This window comes from Callithrix jacchus, chromosome 5, assembly GCF_049354715.1.
Source record: "Callithrix jacchus isolate 240 chromosome 5, calJac240_pri, whole genome shotgun sequence".
Classification (NCBI taxonomy): domain Eukaryota; kingdom Metazoa; phylum Chordata; class Mammalia; order Primates; family Cebidae; genus Callithrix; species Callithrix jacchus.
Window position 1 is genome coordinate 7,050,377 of NC_133506.1, and position 16,190 is coordinate 7,066,566.

The window sequence follows — 16,190 nt, forward strand, 5'->3', positions numbered from 1 at the left end:
TGGCCCAGGCAGAGGGGATGGTACAAGCAAGGCCATAGGAGAGTACACTGCCTCGGGTTGTCGGAGACGATCCCTGTGGAGAGGCACCAGGGAAGTGTCAGAATCTTGCAGGGAGACCACAGAGGGCCAAGTGGGAGGCAAAGATGTCTGAATCCAGGCCAGAGCCTTGAAGATGCAGAGATGAGGGTGGGCGGGGGGTGGAATTCACAGAACATTCATGGAACATTTGTTAGGAAGACCTTTAGCACTTGATGTCTGAGAAGGAACTGCCCGCATGAGGGAGGAGGACAGGCAGCTCCAGGTTTCTGGCTTGGGGGGCCTGGATGAATGACGGGGTCATTAGATGCAAGGGGTGGTTTGGGGAAAAAGACTGGGTTTGGTGTGGGACCCATCGAGGGAAATCCTGGAGAGTATCTAGAAACCTCACTAGGGAAGAATCTTGCCAGGAGGGAGTGATGGGTTTTACTCCTTTCTAGATCCCTGGCTCTTGGCATACGGTGGCCAGAGAAAAATGCTCCAATCATCAAGAATTCAGGAAGCTTTCTCTGATCCTTCCCAAATAGTCACAGTCACAGCTTTTCTTTACTGAGGGCTTACTTTGTACAGAGGTGTGGCAGCCAGAGCTGATACAGCCTGAACTCTCCTTTAGCTTTTGACAGCGGTGAGAGTGGTTTCAGAATGCTGGGCCCAGAGACTTCTCCGAGTGTGGGCACCCAAGAGTCTTCTCAGTCCTCTAAGGGACTCACCCGCTCTGGGAGAAGGGGCTTGGGGCTTCTGGGAGGCAAGGTCAATCTCCAGACCCCCTCTGGTTTCTATGGTCTTTTCTGCTGCCAAGAACTCTCCTCACCTCCAGGAGGCCAGAGAAAAGCAGGAGCCCTCACTGAAGAGAAACACAGGCAGCGGTCTGGAAAACAGGCTGACAGGAACTTGGGCCTGGCCTCTTCTGGCCTAGATTGTTAACTCCCTCTTTACTCTGCTGGCCAGGGTGTTCTCTCGGCTGCCCTGCTATTCTAAATCCTGTTTCTTCTCTTGCTTGAGCCATCAGACAATGTAGGCTAAAAATTATCTAAGTTCAAATCCCTCATATTACAGATGGGGCAGTGGAGGCCCTAGGAGGTGCTGCTGCGAGCCTGTGGGGAAGAGCCCAGGATTCCTGCCCCTGGGTCTACGCTCCTTCTGCTACCTCTTGCTGCTGCTCAGCTTCTGCCCAAAAAATCCCCACCAGGGCCTGCCTACCTCCTCCTGAGGAGCCCAGGAAGAAGCTTCTCAGCTTCCCACCAACCACCAGAGAAGGTTTAGGACACTCACACAGAAGGCTCCTTTCTTCCACCGATGGCCTTTTAGAGTACGGTACAAACGGCCTGCAGAAAATCCGCCAAACACCCTGTGGGAAAATGGCAAGAATCCACACCGAGGGGACCCATCAGCTGGCGTGGAGGAGGCCTGTGCTGCCCTGGGAGCCCACTCAGACACACCTACCCCATGAACATGAAGAGGAAGCAGGCTGTGGTCATGAGAGCTCCCCGGCTGGAGGGCGACAGCATCCCAAGCATGGCCACGACTGTGGAGGGAGGGAGGGCAGAAAAAGGCAGGGTGGCTGATCACCAGGCCCCCTAGCCCCAGCCCCATCTTGGACAGGCTGACAGGAGGACCCCTGAGCAGATGAGGCTCCTCTCCCTTGTCTTCTCAACAGCATATTCCCCTGCCCTCTACAGGACTGGGTCTTAGCTGGGGTTCAGAGGGGTGCAGCAGCTGCTGGGCCTTGGTTGGCCAAATCTTAACTGCAGCTTCCAGTCCATAGAGCACTTGCAGTGAGTCAGGTGCTGGGCTGAGGGCACCACAAATGCCAGTTCTCTGAACGTAGCTTGTCAACTCTGCAGGGTGATTACTTTCCCCATTTCTCAGATAAGGAAACTGAGGCTCACAGAGGTCACGTGGCCTGTCCAAGGTCACAAAGCTTACAGGCATGAGGCTGAGATGCAAGTCTAGGCTGACTGACTCCAAAGCTGTCTGAAACTACTATATATTAGTGAGGTTTCTTGTTAAAGAAAAAAATACTTGATTTCAATCTTGATCCTGGTACTGATTTTGGGTAAGTCACTCAGCCTCTAACTACAAAAGGAAGCCAATTTGATAGCAGGGATGTGTGGCTTCACTGAGGAAGAGACATGGTGAGTTCTGTAAATGGCTGTGAGGTGAATCACCAGTCCTGGGCTGAGGCTGTTGCTGAAACAGATGGCCCTTCTGGCCCAGAGATACTGACATGCCCACTTGGTAACAAGAGGTTGGCTCCCTTTCTCCAGGGAGGGAAGCCCACCCTTCTCTCCTTGAGGCACATGGAAGAGGAGGCCATGCCACCCATGCCCAGCCCTGCTGGGCCCACTCACAGATAACGATGAGGATCATACAGAAGAGCTGAATTCCTGAGCCCAGCAGGGAGCTGAGGATCATGGGGTACTGGGGGGGCCTGAAGACGTCACCATGTACCAGCTTCCACCCAGACTCCTCCATGGTGTCTTCCTGTAGTGAAGGGCCAGAATGAGGCTGGTTGTCGCAGGCAGCTCTTGCAGGGACCACCGCCAGGGTGACACCTGACACCCTTAGTGTCAACCAGCACTGCTCTGACACAGGAGAGTAAGTGATAGGAGAAAGTGCTTATCTGAAACTGTCACATGAAAAGGAGGCCACAAACCTGATGCCTGTAGCTGCATAAAAGGAAAAGCTCCCCAAATTCCACAAACCTTGCTTGTGGGAAAATAATGTAAATACTTCAACTCTTTAAAATGTTAACTGTAATAGGTCTTGGGTGGTGAGATTTGGAATCAATTTATTTATTTTTTTTTCTGATTATAAAAGAAATATATACTCTTGGTCGGGCATGGTGGCTCACACCTGTAATCCCAGCACTTTGGGAGGCCGAGGTGGGTAGATCACAAGGTCAGGAGATTGAGACCATCCTGGCCAACATGGTGAAACCCCATCCCTACTAAAATACAAAAAATTAGCTGGGCATGGTGGTGCATGCCTGCAGTCCCAGCTATTCAGGAGGCTGAGGCAGGGGAATCTCTTCAGTCTGGGAGGCGGAGGTTGCAGTGAGCTGAGATTGAGCCTCTGTACTCCAGCCTGGGCAACAGAGCAAGACTCTTGTCTCAAATAAAAAAAGAAAGAAATATATACTCTTATTTGTGTAATAAAAAAAGTAAAAATTTGTTATGTAGCATGAAATTCAAATGAATAAAAAGTAATACATATTATAGAAAATTTAAACAGAAAGGTATCAAAATAAAATGATTGATACTCTCACTCAGTAACACTGTTTTGATATAATTTCCTTATTCTCTTATGTATATATAATGTGTACATGTATGTTTTAAACAGTAACACTGGGATACTATGTACTTTATTTTCAGATGGTATTTGTGAACATTTCCTCATGTCAGTAAATGCTCTTTGACATTTTATTTCTAGACCAAGTATTGGTGTTTTGAATCTTGCCTTAGAAAAATTATAAAATAACTGCTGTGCAAAGCAAGTTGCCTGTTTTAGTTCTTTTTTGTTTTTGTTGAGACAGGGTCTCCCTATGCTGCCCAGCTGGTCTTGAACTCCTGGGCTCAAGTAATCCTCCTGCCTTGGCCTCTCGAAGTGCTGAGATTACAGGTGTGAGCCACCATGCTCAGCCTATTTTCCAGTTCTTGATATTCACTGTTAATTACTTTTCAGAAAACTACCAACTTACACTTCCATGGGTGGTATTGGAAGGTGCTTGCCTCATGTTAACCCTGCAACAATTAGTACTATCTAACAAAAGAAAAAAAAATTCGCCTCAGCAGGAGAATTGTAATCCAAGTAGCTGGGATTACAGGCTCCCGCCACCATGCCCAGCTAATATTTTTATTTTTAGTAGACATAGGTTTTCACCATATTGGTCAGGCTGGTCTAGAACTCCTAACCTCAAGTTATCTACTGTGCTCGACCTAGTTTTTTTTTTGAGACAGAGTCTTACTTTGTTGCCCAGGCTGGAGTATAGTGGTACAGTGGGGCGTTCTTGGCTCACTGCAACCTCCGCCTTCCAGGTTCAAGTGATTCTCCTGCCTCAGTTTCCCGAGTAGCTGGGATTATAGGTGCACGCCACCACACCCATCTAACTTTTGTATTTTTATTAGAGATGGGGTTTCCCCATGTTGGCCAGGTGGGTCTTGAATTCCTGACCTCAGGTGATCCACCTGCCTCAGCCCCTCAAAGTGCTAGGATTACAGGTGTGAGCCACCACGCCCGGCCCTGACCTAGTTTTTTTTTAAATGAAGAGATTTTATGTGAATTCTTTAAAATCATATAAAGAATTATTTTATGATTTTAAAGAATCAATTCTTTAAAATGTTGAACTGAGCCACTTTTTCAAGTTTGTTGCAGATACTGTTTTGCTGCTGTGGCCTTCTGTTTTGTTTATGTATCTGACATGTAGAATAGTTTCACAATTTTTAATGTCAAATCAATCAACTATTCTTTCTGTGATTTCTTCCACTGTTTTTATGCTTCAAAATTAGAAAGGGCATTCCTATCACTTTGGGTGAGTAAAACTTTTTTCCTTACTTTTTTAGTATTAAATTGTATACTAAACTTTTAGTATTTTGAGGTTTCCGCTATGAGTGATAATACATATGCACACGCATGCACCCATGCACACACACGGTCCTCTTGCTAGACTGCCCTCCCTGTCCAACTTCATCCCGCCCCAGCCAAGACCTCGTACAATGTCATCCTCCTTGTTGTAGTTGGCGATGTCCTTCCGGAGAGTTCGAATGATTATCATGCTCAGGATACCTGAAACAGACGGGTATGATGAGAAGTAGGTGCTGCCAGCAAACCCATGCTCTATGCCTCCTGGACATGGTGTTTTACTATGCCACAGCTGGCATGCATGGCTTGCTCCATTATGAACTGGCTATGCAGCCACCTCAGGGCCTCTTCTCGGGAGCTCCACTCCAGCTACCGGGGGAGGACAGCATAGAGCGCGGAGGTGGGGAGGAAAGGGCTGCTGGGATGGGTAGGGACATCCTGGGGAGAGAAGCATCCCAGCTCTTCCATGGTGTGGTCCTACCAACTTCTCAGCTTGTCTCTCCCAGGCCCACCTGTGGCTCCACCTCTAGCTATCTGCTGCTTCAGTTATGGTTCCCAGTCTCACTGTAACCTCACCTGCGTGCCTTTCTTCAGGCTATCCTCTTTGCCCAGAATGGCCCGGCCTGCCCTGACTGACTCCTACTCATGCTTCAAGACTCACCCTGGGCATTTTCCCCTCCCAGCACCCTGATCAGTAGACAGCTACCCCGGCCTCACTTGTACTTTCCTGTTTCCCCGTCTAGGCAGCACTGGAGTGGTTAAAAGAACAAACCATATGACCTTGAGTTCACTTAACATCTTCAGGCTCGTTCACAGGGCTTCAGGGATTGAAATGTTTATAAAGTGCTTGGTTCAGCAGTTGGCCCTTTAGTAAATGTTTAATAAACAGTACTTAGCATTATCTGTGCTTCTCATTATAGCAAAACCATCAGTGTCACTCTACCCTGCCTGCCACCCTCTCACCACCCGGCTTCTTGCTAAGCTTCTCTCTCACTGCAGGACAATGATCCTTGCTGGCACAGACTTTTCCTGGGTCTCTGACTGGCTCCTTTTCTTCGTAAAGACAGGTCTTCCCCAAAGAGCCTTCATACTTTCCTCAGCTGTTGTGTATTTGGCCACCCTGTTTATTTGCTTCATAGAATGTATCATTATCTGGAATTCCACCACTTATTTGCTTTTTGTTTCTCTCTCACCACTAGAATATACACTGTCAGAGCAGAGACTGGGTCGGGCTTGTTCACACCATTATCCCCAGCATCTGGGAAAGTGCCTGGCACAGAATGAGCAGCAACGTCTTATTGAATGAATCAATGAATGTGTGGAGGATCTGGTGTGTCTGTCCTTCACGAATGAGCTCTCCAGAGTTCTAGGGCTCTTTAGAGTTGAGTCTTGTTCACCTAGGTACACCTGATGCTTAGCAGAGCCCTGATATCTGTTTTTGACCTATACTTGGCCCTGAGAACACCATGTAAGTCCACCATACATGATGTTATGTCAGTCCCTCAACCCCAACCCCTGTCCCCTTTCCTTCAACCCACAGATCTCTCACCTGACAGGAAGAAGACCACAACAACGGAGTTAATGATAGAGAACCAGTGGATCTGGACATCGCTCATGGTCAGGTAAGTGTCCCAGCGAGAGGCCCACTTGATGTCACTTTCCTGGCAGGTGGGAGGAAGCACTCAGAGTCAGGCATCCTGCTGGAGAACCTGGCACAGACCAGAGCCCTCCTCCCCTGCCCATGAGCTCCAGCCCCTTCTCACCTCCCAGTGGACAGAGTAGGTGAAGTACAGCTGATTCTCCTTGGTAGGGTCAATTTCTTGGGGTGAGGAGTTGGTACCCTCGGGTAGAGTGCATGAGCTCTTCTCATCTGCTTTGAGGTCTGAGAGACACAGAGACTCAGTTTGTTCCTGCGGTGGCCAGTGCCACTGCCCAGAGGCTATTCCAGGGGCAGCCCTTGAGGCTGCCTGTTGTGGGGACCCAGCCACCAGGGTCTGAGTGGAGATTGGAAGCACAATGGGCAAAAATGGGTTTTAAAATTTTTTATTTTTAAACCTTATTTTTTTAGAGACAGTGTCTTGTTCTGTCACGCAGGCAATGGCAATCATAGCTCACTGCAGCCTCAACTTCCCAGGCTCAAGCGATCCTTCTGCCTCAGCCTCCTGAGTAGCTGGGACTACAGGCATGTATCACCACACCTGGCTAATTTTTTATAGGAAAAAGGTCCTGCTATGTTTCCCAGGCTGGTCTCGAACCCCTGGCCTGATGCAATCCTTCTGTCTTGGCCTCCCAAAGCACTGGGATCAGGTATTAGCCACCATGCCTGGCCAACGATGGTTTTTGAAAATTATTCCTCAGAGCCCTGACTTTTCAAAGGTCCTTAGGGGCTGCAGAGAGGCCTGTGCATGGGGGTGAGAGGGTCCAAGTTTGGAGTTCCTCCCTGAGTCAGTGTTCCTTCACTCAAACATTCACCTACTATTCAGCCAGTCCCATTCAACACAAACCTTGATTCATTCCATAGTGCCTAGTCATTCATTCAGTCTATCTCTGAAGTCCTGGCGCTTTTGTAATCAATCATTCAGATGTTTCCTCCATCCCTTTGCTCATTTGTTCATCCTGTTATCCATCCACTCATTCAACCAACAAACTTACAATAAGCACCAACTATGGGCCAGGTACTGTGCTGGGTGCATAAGATAAAATAGAAAAGGGGACAAGGAGACTCTTAAGCTTGAAGAGCCAGTAGGGGAGCAGATGGCCTCAAAACTATCACATACACAAACACAGAACTGCACTTGGGACGCTCCCAGCAGGAGATGTGCTACGGAGCTCTTGAAGGGCAAGATCTATATGGGGCTTTTTTTTTTTTTTTTTTTGAGATGGAGTTTCACTCTTATTGCCCAGGCTGGAGTGCAATGGCGTGATCTTGGCTCACTACAGCCTCTACCTCCCAGGTTCAAGTGATTCTCCTGCCTTAGCCTCCCGAGTAGCTGGGACTACAGGCATGTACCACCACACCTGGCTAATTTTGTATTTTTAGCAGAGATGGGGTTTCTCCACGTTGGTCAGGCTGGTCACAAACTTCTGACCTCAGGTAAGCCACCCACCTTGGCCTCCCAAAGTGCTGAAATCACAGGCATGAGCCACTGTGCCTAGCCTATGTTTGGGACTTCTGTGTCTAATTTTGTTTAAACACTAAGTTCCGTAGTTTAAAAAAAAAAAATCCAAATACCACCAACATGGTCAAAAGGCTGGGCATGCTGCTTAACTGAAAAGCATACTATGGTGATCAAGGGCCAAGAGGTGAGCCAAAGCTGAACCAGCTCCTATGAGGCCCATCAGGACTGTGCTGGGCTCGCAAACTCCCGCACACCTGTGGATACTGAGCAAAGTTTAGTCTATGCCAATCACTCACACAGAGGGAGAGGAATGAAGAAACCCGCTGCCTGCCAGCTTTGTCTATATCCTGGCCCCTTGTTCTCAACCCAAGATGAGCTAGCTGGTTCTTGTGAGGAAGCCCAAGAAAGCCCCATCTTACTGTTTGGTTTTGGCCAAGTCACTAGCCCCTTTTGAGCCTCTAGTTCCTCATCTGTAATCACCAGTACCTCCTGAGGTTGCTGGGAAGGGGCAAACTAGTGAGGTGTCAGCCCACAGCTGTCAGCTCTCCCCCAACCCCACCTTCTCCAATGGGAAAACCATGACCCTACCTTGGCTGGAGCCACACGCCACACCTGAGCCCATCAGCCAGCTCAGGAGGGAGAAGAGTGCGAAGACCCTGGGTGGAGAAGCCCAGGCCCATCCAGCCCTGCCCTTCCGGCCACACCTCCCCACTCACCCTCCAGCCTGATGCTCTGGGGAATCACCTCGAAGCGGACGACACGGTACGTGTGCTCCTGGTCCTCTTCCATGTCCTCCCGGTGGTAGTAAAGGATGAACGAGAGGTGGTTGTGCAGGTAGATCTGAAACGCAGCGACGGAGAGAGCCAGACAGAACAGCGCTCAGGGGAGAGAGCCAGACAGAACAGCGCTCAGGGGAGAGAGCCAGACAGAACAGCGCTCAGGGGAGAGAGCCAGACAGAACAGCGCTCAGGGGAGAGAGCCAGACAGAACAGCGCTCAGGGGCGCTCCCCAGGCACTAGGCCTCTCGTCTGGCCCAGCGTGCCTGACTGTACCAGCCTTCCTAAAACACTATTCTCATCATCCCCTACTCAGAAGCTCTCCAAGGGCTCCCTGGGGCTTATCAGACAAAAGCCCAATTCTCTCTGCTTGGCATTCAAGGCCTTCTCTCATCTGACCCCGATACAACTGGCTGTGATCATCTAAGTCACATCAGTTCACCTGGTCTCCCCTGTGCCCACTGCCTCATGAACCCTGCATCTCTGTTCGTGGCATTCATTCACTCCAATCACAATGTCACCCCCAACTTCACTCAACAAAAGCCCACCTACTAATCATGGTGCACCTCCTCTGTAACAACCTGGGTGTTAAACGAACTCCCTCTAACCTTCCTTGCCACGAACAGTCAGTGAAAGGCAGCTGGGACTTGAGGCCTAGAGCCTCCAACTGTCGGTTCTTTTCTCAGTTAGGATAGACGCCCTTTGGGGACACGGCTGCACCTCAAAAGAAATGTTTTTGTCATTTATTCCCTGACTATCTTTCAGTTTAGAAAGAAAGAGAATCATGACTATAATCATTCCATTATTAGCTTATTCTCAGGGGCCATGCTGGAAAGTGCTCATACAAATGTGCTAATTTACCCCGTCACTGCTGCTGCATACATTTCACAGCCAAGAACCAGACTCATGGTCACTGAGACTAAGTGAGGGAGGCAGGATTCAGACTGAGGAAGCCCACACGTGCTTGGCCACTACTTACTTAGCCCTCTCTCCTGCATACTCATGAAGTTCCACGTTTTGTTGTTGTTGTTGTTTTAATCTTATGAAAATGGAAGCTAACTTCTTAAGAACTGTGCTTTCACCTCCCTAGCATCTCCCAGGGCCTTGCCCGGAGCCCTCGGACCGCTGATAGACCGTCATGCCCAAGGAACCCGGGGAAACTTGCTGTGGCTGAGCCCCACCTTTTCTGTGGCCCCAAGTGCTCGAGACTCCTAAGGTGTGTCTCCCGGCCCTGTGAACACACCTAAGACACTCTACCTTGTTGACATCTGTGAAGCCAAGCCGATAGCCATGTTCAAACTGCACGTCTTTTTCCTTCCTCTTGTCATCGCTGTCTCGGTTGGAGTAGAGCTCCAGCCGGGTGGCCACAGGCAGGTTGTCAGCAATGCTGAAAAGCGAAGGCCCTGCTCAGTCCCTCTCGACTGCCTCTCCCATCCGTGCCCTCCCTGGTGTGAGCCTGAGCAGCAGGGAGCTGAGGACGACTTACAGGTGGACGTAGTAGTCTTCTGTGATCCGTTCAGCCACGAGCCGGCTCTGCTCCACTGTCAGGGTCACTGGCTTGTTGGACTGGCTGCACAGAACCTCACACTTCTTCTCGCTGTTCATGAGAACCTGGAAAGGGGTGTTGACAATCCGGTCCCCTCTCAGCACCTCTCCTGCCGTAAGAGAGACAGATCGAGCTCAGAGCTTCAGCCCTGAGGTTGCTGAGGTCAGCAGAGTCACAGAGACATAGGACTGCAAAAAATGGGCTTCTAAGGACTTCAGCAGTGCCACAGGCTGGCAGCAAGGCCCTTCCCTATCGGTTCATGACTCGCTGGCCCAGCTAACCCCCACCCACCACCGTCATCCTTAGGGCTCTAGCGCCACCAGATCCCTTAGCACTCATCAAGCATCATATTGTTCCATGCCTCTGGACCTCAGTTGCTTCCTTTACCTGGAGTGCGTTCCCTGCACCATGCTCCTGGCCTTCCCAGGAGCCCTGTTTCCATTTCACTCTCTCTGGGAAGCCCTTCCTAACCTTCAGGACAAGCTCGTCACTCTCTTCCCTGATTGCCCTCCGTGTGGAGGCAGCATTGTGGAGTGGAGAGATGGCTCTGACTCCAGGCTGCCTGCCTTAGCAGTCTTGGTAAGTCACTCCACCTCACTGAGCCTCAATGTCCTCATCCATAAAATGGGATAATAATAGTAGCCACCTCACAAGGTCACAGTGAGAAATAAAGGAGTTAATCCAACAAAGTACCAGAAATGGGATAGGAACAGCACTCACCTCACAGTGTTACAGTGAGAATTAAAGGAAGTCAATCCAATAGAGTACCAGGCACAGAGAAGGTAGGCTCCAAATGCTCTTTTATCATCAGCGCCAATTCCTATGTCAAGGATTTACTTCACACAACGTACTGATACCTGAGATTTTTAGCCAAAACATCTTTTGACACAATGAAGTGGCACCCCTTGTGTGCCTTTTGCCTCAGAGGAACCTGCTGCCAGATGTCACCCTAACAGGCACTGAGAAGTTAGCAACCGTCAAGCAAATCCCATGATGCTTTCATTCTAGTGGTTAACAATTGATTCTACTGTGAGGATGTGAAACGAATAAGATGAAGACTAACACATCCACATGCACTTGGTCTAGCACTTTCCCACCAGTGCGGATGTGCTTGATAGGGCACCCTGCCCAGTCATTTAGTCATTCATTCATTCATCCATGTGTACTGGGTACTGGCTACGTGCCAGGCCCTAAAGATACCAAGTTGAATAGACGTACTCACAGGGAGTACGGCCTAGCAGGAAGCTAGACTTTGCTGAATAATCAGCAAAATGAGAATATACTTGCTGCAGACACGGGGGAGTGGGTCTAGGACAGCTTCCCCAAGGAAGTGGTACTTGAAAGGAAGAGAGAAGTTAACTAAGCAAAGAAATCGGGGAAGAATATTCCAGACAGGACAGCATGTGCAAAGGCCCCTTTGGGGTGAAGCAGTGAACATGAGAGGCCTGTGTGGCTACAATGCAGAAAGCTTGGAGGAGCTGCAGAGATGGGCCAGAGCTAGACCCCAGCAGGGCTGTGGGCCACACACAGTTTGATCTTTATCTAGAAAGTAACAAAATCCAGTGAAGGGTTTCTAACAGGGTAGAGAAAGACGTTATCTGAGTCTGGTTCCAGAAACATCACTCTGGCTGTTTTGTGAAGAAAACAGAGGATTGCAGCGGGAGCGGGGAGGCAATGGCACTCAGCCATACATGAGTGACACTGGTGGCTGGAACAGGCGCTGGTCAGGGTGGAGAAGAGTATACAGATTCAAGAGCTCCTGAGAAGGTGAAATCCAGGGGAACTGGTGCTGACTGTATACAGGCATGCGTGTGGCGTGGTGCATATTAGGAAGACTCTGAGGTTTCTACAACCAGGTTCTAGGTGGGAAAACAGCAAATTTACATCAAAGGCATTTTCAGTTTGGATATATCAAGTGGGCACTTAAATATCAAGATCTCAGGCACAGAGGAAAGGTCAGGACACAGATGGAAACTGGGGGTTATCAGCCCAGATGGTAAATGGCAGGGCCGTGAGCTACACCGCTGCAGAGGGCAGCACTCTGCTGTGCAAAGCAGCGGCTCTGGCAAGCAATGCTTTGAGTGTGGAGGAGGCACCCAGGAGAGGGAGAGGGTGCGGAGGGGCCTGGATGAAGACCTCACCCCCTCCACCCTGTTCTGGAAGGCTGGCAATGCAGGTGAACCTGCAAAACCCAGGGACAGACTGGCCAGTGAGGAGCGAGGACATAGTAAGACATCTGCAGAGCCCACTGCTGAAGTGGCATTTTATAGACAATAAGCTGAGGATCAGAGAGGGACAGTAACCCGCTCATGGTGATACGAGGGGTTGGTGGTAATGCTAAACCCCTGGGCTCTTTCCTCTATATCATTTCCTACTGCCTATTTCTTCTGTCAACGAGGATCTTGCTTGAGGAGAGAAAGAGCTATAGAGAGAACAGGGCTGCAGACCAATTAAGGTGGAATCGCTTCTTGAAATTTAAAAATTAAGTTTAAGCCAGGAAAGAGGACATAATGGTCAGGAAATGGCTCTTTTTTTTTGGAAAGAGTCTTGCTCTGTCGCCCAGGCTGGAGTGCAATGTTGCAATCTCGGCTCACTGTAACCTCTGCCTCCTGGGTTTAAGCGATTCTCCTGCCTCAACCTCTCAAGTAGCTGGGATTATAGGCACTACCACGCCTGGCTAATTTTTGTATTTTTAGTAGAGATTTACAATTTTTTAAATAATTTTGTATTTTGGTATGTTGTCCAGGCTGGTCTCAAACTCCAGACCTCAGGTGATCTGCCTGCCTTGGCCTCCCAAAGTGGTGGGATTACAGGCATGAGTCACCGTGCCAGGCCAGGAAATGGTTCATTTCTAACACTGAAGTACTCCTTTTAGCAAGGAGCAGTAAGCCATGAACATGGAGCTTCCCAAAGAGTCCAAGGTTCTATCTGGAACACCTGCCAAAGCTGCTCCAATGCATACACCATGCCATGGATCTCCATCAATGTGACAGCCAAGGGTATGGCCCTCAGACAGCCCTACGGGCCTTTCTGGAGAAGGCAGCCTGGGACAGCAGAAAGAACTCTGGCTTTAGAGTAAAAAAACCTGAGTTAAAAATTTCAATTTCTCTACCTATTGGCCATGTGACTCTGAATAAGTCTTTCAAACCCTTGAGACTGCTGTTCCCTCTTATTACAAAATATTCAGCTTACAGAGTTACTATCAGTCACGGAACCTGCTGTACAGAGTGTGGGGCTTATGGGCACGGATTCTGGAGCCAGAGTTCCTGGAGTTCTGCTACTTACTAGGTGAGTGACTTCACCTCCTTGTGCCTCACTTCCCTTATTTATAATAAGAAGAGAGTAAGAGAATCTACGCCTTACTGTGAGAATTAATAAGTCAGAGTTGTTGTGAGAATTAAGTTAAGGCACAGGAATGCTTAGAACAGTGCCCAGCTCATAGGATGAGCCCTCCAAGTATTAATGATGATAATAAGGATGAGGATGATGATGTCAACAGCCTACAATCTGACAGGCACGCAATCAACAATGGAGCAATGTTTTGCTGCACTCAGGCAGGACACTAACATTTACCGAATGCCTACTCTGTGACAGGCATTGGGGTAGAAGCTGAGAAGAGATGGGAATGTGAGACACAATTCCTCCAGGCAAAGAGACCCTAGGCCATGAAGGCAGGCACTATACAAAGACAGAATGAGATGTAATATGGCAAGAAAACCTTTGCATACAGAAATCTCCATTGCTATGAAGCACAAACTTTCCCCAGCTTCACAAAGATGTGGCGGAGGTTCAGAGAAGTGAACGTCACCCAGGATCACACTAAGAGTGCCTCAGTGGGGAGCCTTGGGCTGCCAAAGGGTCCACAGCAGCTCCCAGGAGAAGGGAGGTACAGTTGGGAGGGGCCTGATATCAGGACCCTGGAGGACCAAGTGGGTCAGGCTTCCTGGACACAGGCTAGGTGGCTGGAGAATGGCATGGTGTAGAGAAGAAAGAAGGGCAATAGCAGGCAGGCACTGGTCCACAGATGGTAAGTGGCAGGGCTATGAGCTACACCACTGCAGTCAGTCAGTGGAGGCCAGCTCAGGCTCTGAGGCCAACCTCTGTTCAATGCTACAAGGCAAGACTAGGCACAGTTGGTATTAGGGGGAGGTGGTAATACCCAATTTTGGTTAAACTGGCTCCAAGGCTTGCCTCCAGCTGGTCTGGGACCCCCAATACCTGGCAGTAGATAAATTTGTCAGCTAGGGGTTCCAGAAGCATCTGAGCCATGGGTAGCCCTGATGGAGAAGGCGGCCCTTTCAGGGTTCTGCTCAAGAACCAGTTCTAAGGTGTAAGAAAAGAAAGTCTCTTAAGTTCCCTGAGGTCAGGGAGAGCATCTTTGCATGCTCTTATCTCCAGGACCTAACACAGTCATAGAGGAAGCACTAATAACTGTATCATGAATAGATGCCTCTACACCTGAAATTCTGCCAAATGGAGAATTATTTAAATTAGAATAAAATGGCTACTAGTTATGGAATACTTGTGTCAGACACTGCACTGGGTGCTTCACACATTATTTGAGGTGAGTCTTGCAGAGCTTAGCAAGAACTGTGGTGGCATCTCTGATTGCTTTCAGGACAGAGGCACTCACTCTCTCTTTCCATTTAAAGCAGAGGAGGTGATGAAGCCACGAGAGAGGAGGTATCTAGAAATCAAGAAGAGGCGGTGTAAGTAAAAGTCGAGTGCTCCACGTCTGCAGACTGACTACGGATCCAAAGCAAAGATCACTTTGGCTGTTTTGTGAAGAAAACAGAGGCCTTGGTCCACAGTATAAGCAAAGACATGTCACTTAACCTGCAAAATGGGAATAAACACAGCAACTGTTTCCCTGGGGCTGTTATGAGGTTCTTTTGTTTGTTTGTTTTCCTTTTTTAATGTTATGAGGTTTAAGCTAATAGGTATGCAAACAGTGTAGACCAGTGTCTAGCATATATCAAAGTGAACTATTGTTATCATTATAAAAATCATGACGGGTTCCACCTGGGGACAAGCTGACAGCAGTGAGGGAGAAGAACTTACCCAGGTTCTCTGCCTTGTAGGTTATCTTGCGGGGCTGGCAGAAGGGCAGTGAATAGTATTCATAAGGTAGCTGGGTTCGAGAGCTGGTGAGCTTCACGGCCTGATGGGAAAAGAGAAGCTGCTGTTCTGCAATCCAGCAGTAACCACGATGGCCAATGATTCTCCCTGGTACCCATATACCTTTAGTACACTTGGTAATATTATCCAATAGGCAGATGAATTAGCAGAAAAGACAGCAGTACACTATACAATGTACTGTCCACAATTCTGAATTATTTCACATTTCATTCATTTTAGGCTACGTTACAGATTTAGTTGAAAATCACAACCAAGTTTAATATGTAGTGAGAGTCTTGAATATGCTATACTTTTGGACCTCTTTCCTAAGGAAATAACTTCAAATAAGGAAAAAAAGCCTTTAGGAGCAAAGAAGTCCACTCCTCATTCATAACCATAGTGATCTTCTTCCTTCAGCTCCTCAAGTCAGTCGAGCACACTCTGGCCTCATGCTCTCCAGTCTGTGCATGCCTGGCCTCTCCTCATTTTTATGTCTCAGCTCTCCCCTTGCCTGTGAGTCCTTCCCTCACCAAGATATCTAAAGGAACTCCCCAACATCCACTGGCTGCCAGTATTCTGTTTACTTCACAGCATGGCTGATAAAATGTTAATTATTTTGTTTCCCTATTTTTTTAAAAATCAGTTTCTCCCACTAGCATCTAAGATTTAAGCTCTTTAAGGACAAGGACCACCTGTGCCTTGGTCACCTCTGTAACGCCAGTGCTTTAGAGCTAGGCACAAAGTAGGTGCTCACTAAATGTTTGCTGAATGAGAGAAGAGAGGAAAAATGAACAACAACTTCAACTAAAAGCTCCTGCAATGGGAAACTGATCAATAAACCATGATATATTCTTTCAATTAAATATGGTAAAGCCATAAAAAATAAGGTTTAAGACAATGAGGGAGAATGTTTAGGAAATGCTACAAGCACACAGAATATAGCTCTGGAAACCACAGACAAAACAGAACCCATCAAAATGTTACAGAAAATAAAATTTTAATCCAAATGTAATT

The 16,190-nt window shown here is 48.4% G+C and overlaps 1 protein-coding gene across 3 annotated transcripts in view; it reads right to left on the reverse strand.

The window, feature by feature from the left end:
- Positions 1-16,190, reverse strand: part of TM9SF4 (transmembrane 9 superfamily member 4) — a 55,435-nt gene that overhangs the window by 14,283 nt on the left and 24,962 nt on the right. For all 3 annotated transcript variants that reach the window (XM_002747447.5, XM_054255139.2, XM_008995559.4), the window contains 10 exons: positions 15,120-15,219; positions 9,999-10,167; positions 9,770-9,899; positions 8,453-8,576; positions 6,381-6,499; positions 6,167-6,278; positions 4,751-4,821; positions 2,388-2,520; positions 1,480-1,561; positions 1,309-1,384 (listed from right to left, as the gene is read on the reverse strand). In XM_002747447.5, coding sequence (XP_002747493.2) covers positions 1,309-1,384; positions 1,480-1,561; positions 2,388-2,520; positions 4,751-4,821; positions 6,167-6,278; positions 6,381-6,499; positions 8,453-8,576; positions 9,770-9,899; positions 9,999-10,167; positions 15,120-15,219 — 1,116 coding nt within the window. The remainder of the gene's footprint in view (positions 1-1,308; positions 1,385-1,479; positions 1,562-2,387; positions 2,521-4,750; positions 4,822-6,166; positions 6,279-6,380; positions 6,500-8,452; positions 8,577-9,769; positions 9,900-9,998; positions 10,168-15,119; positions 15,220-16,190) is intronic.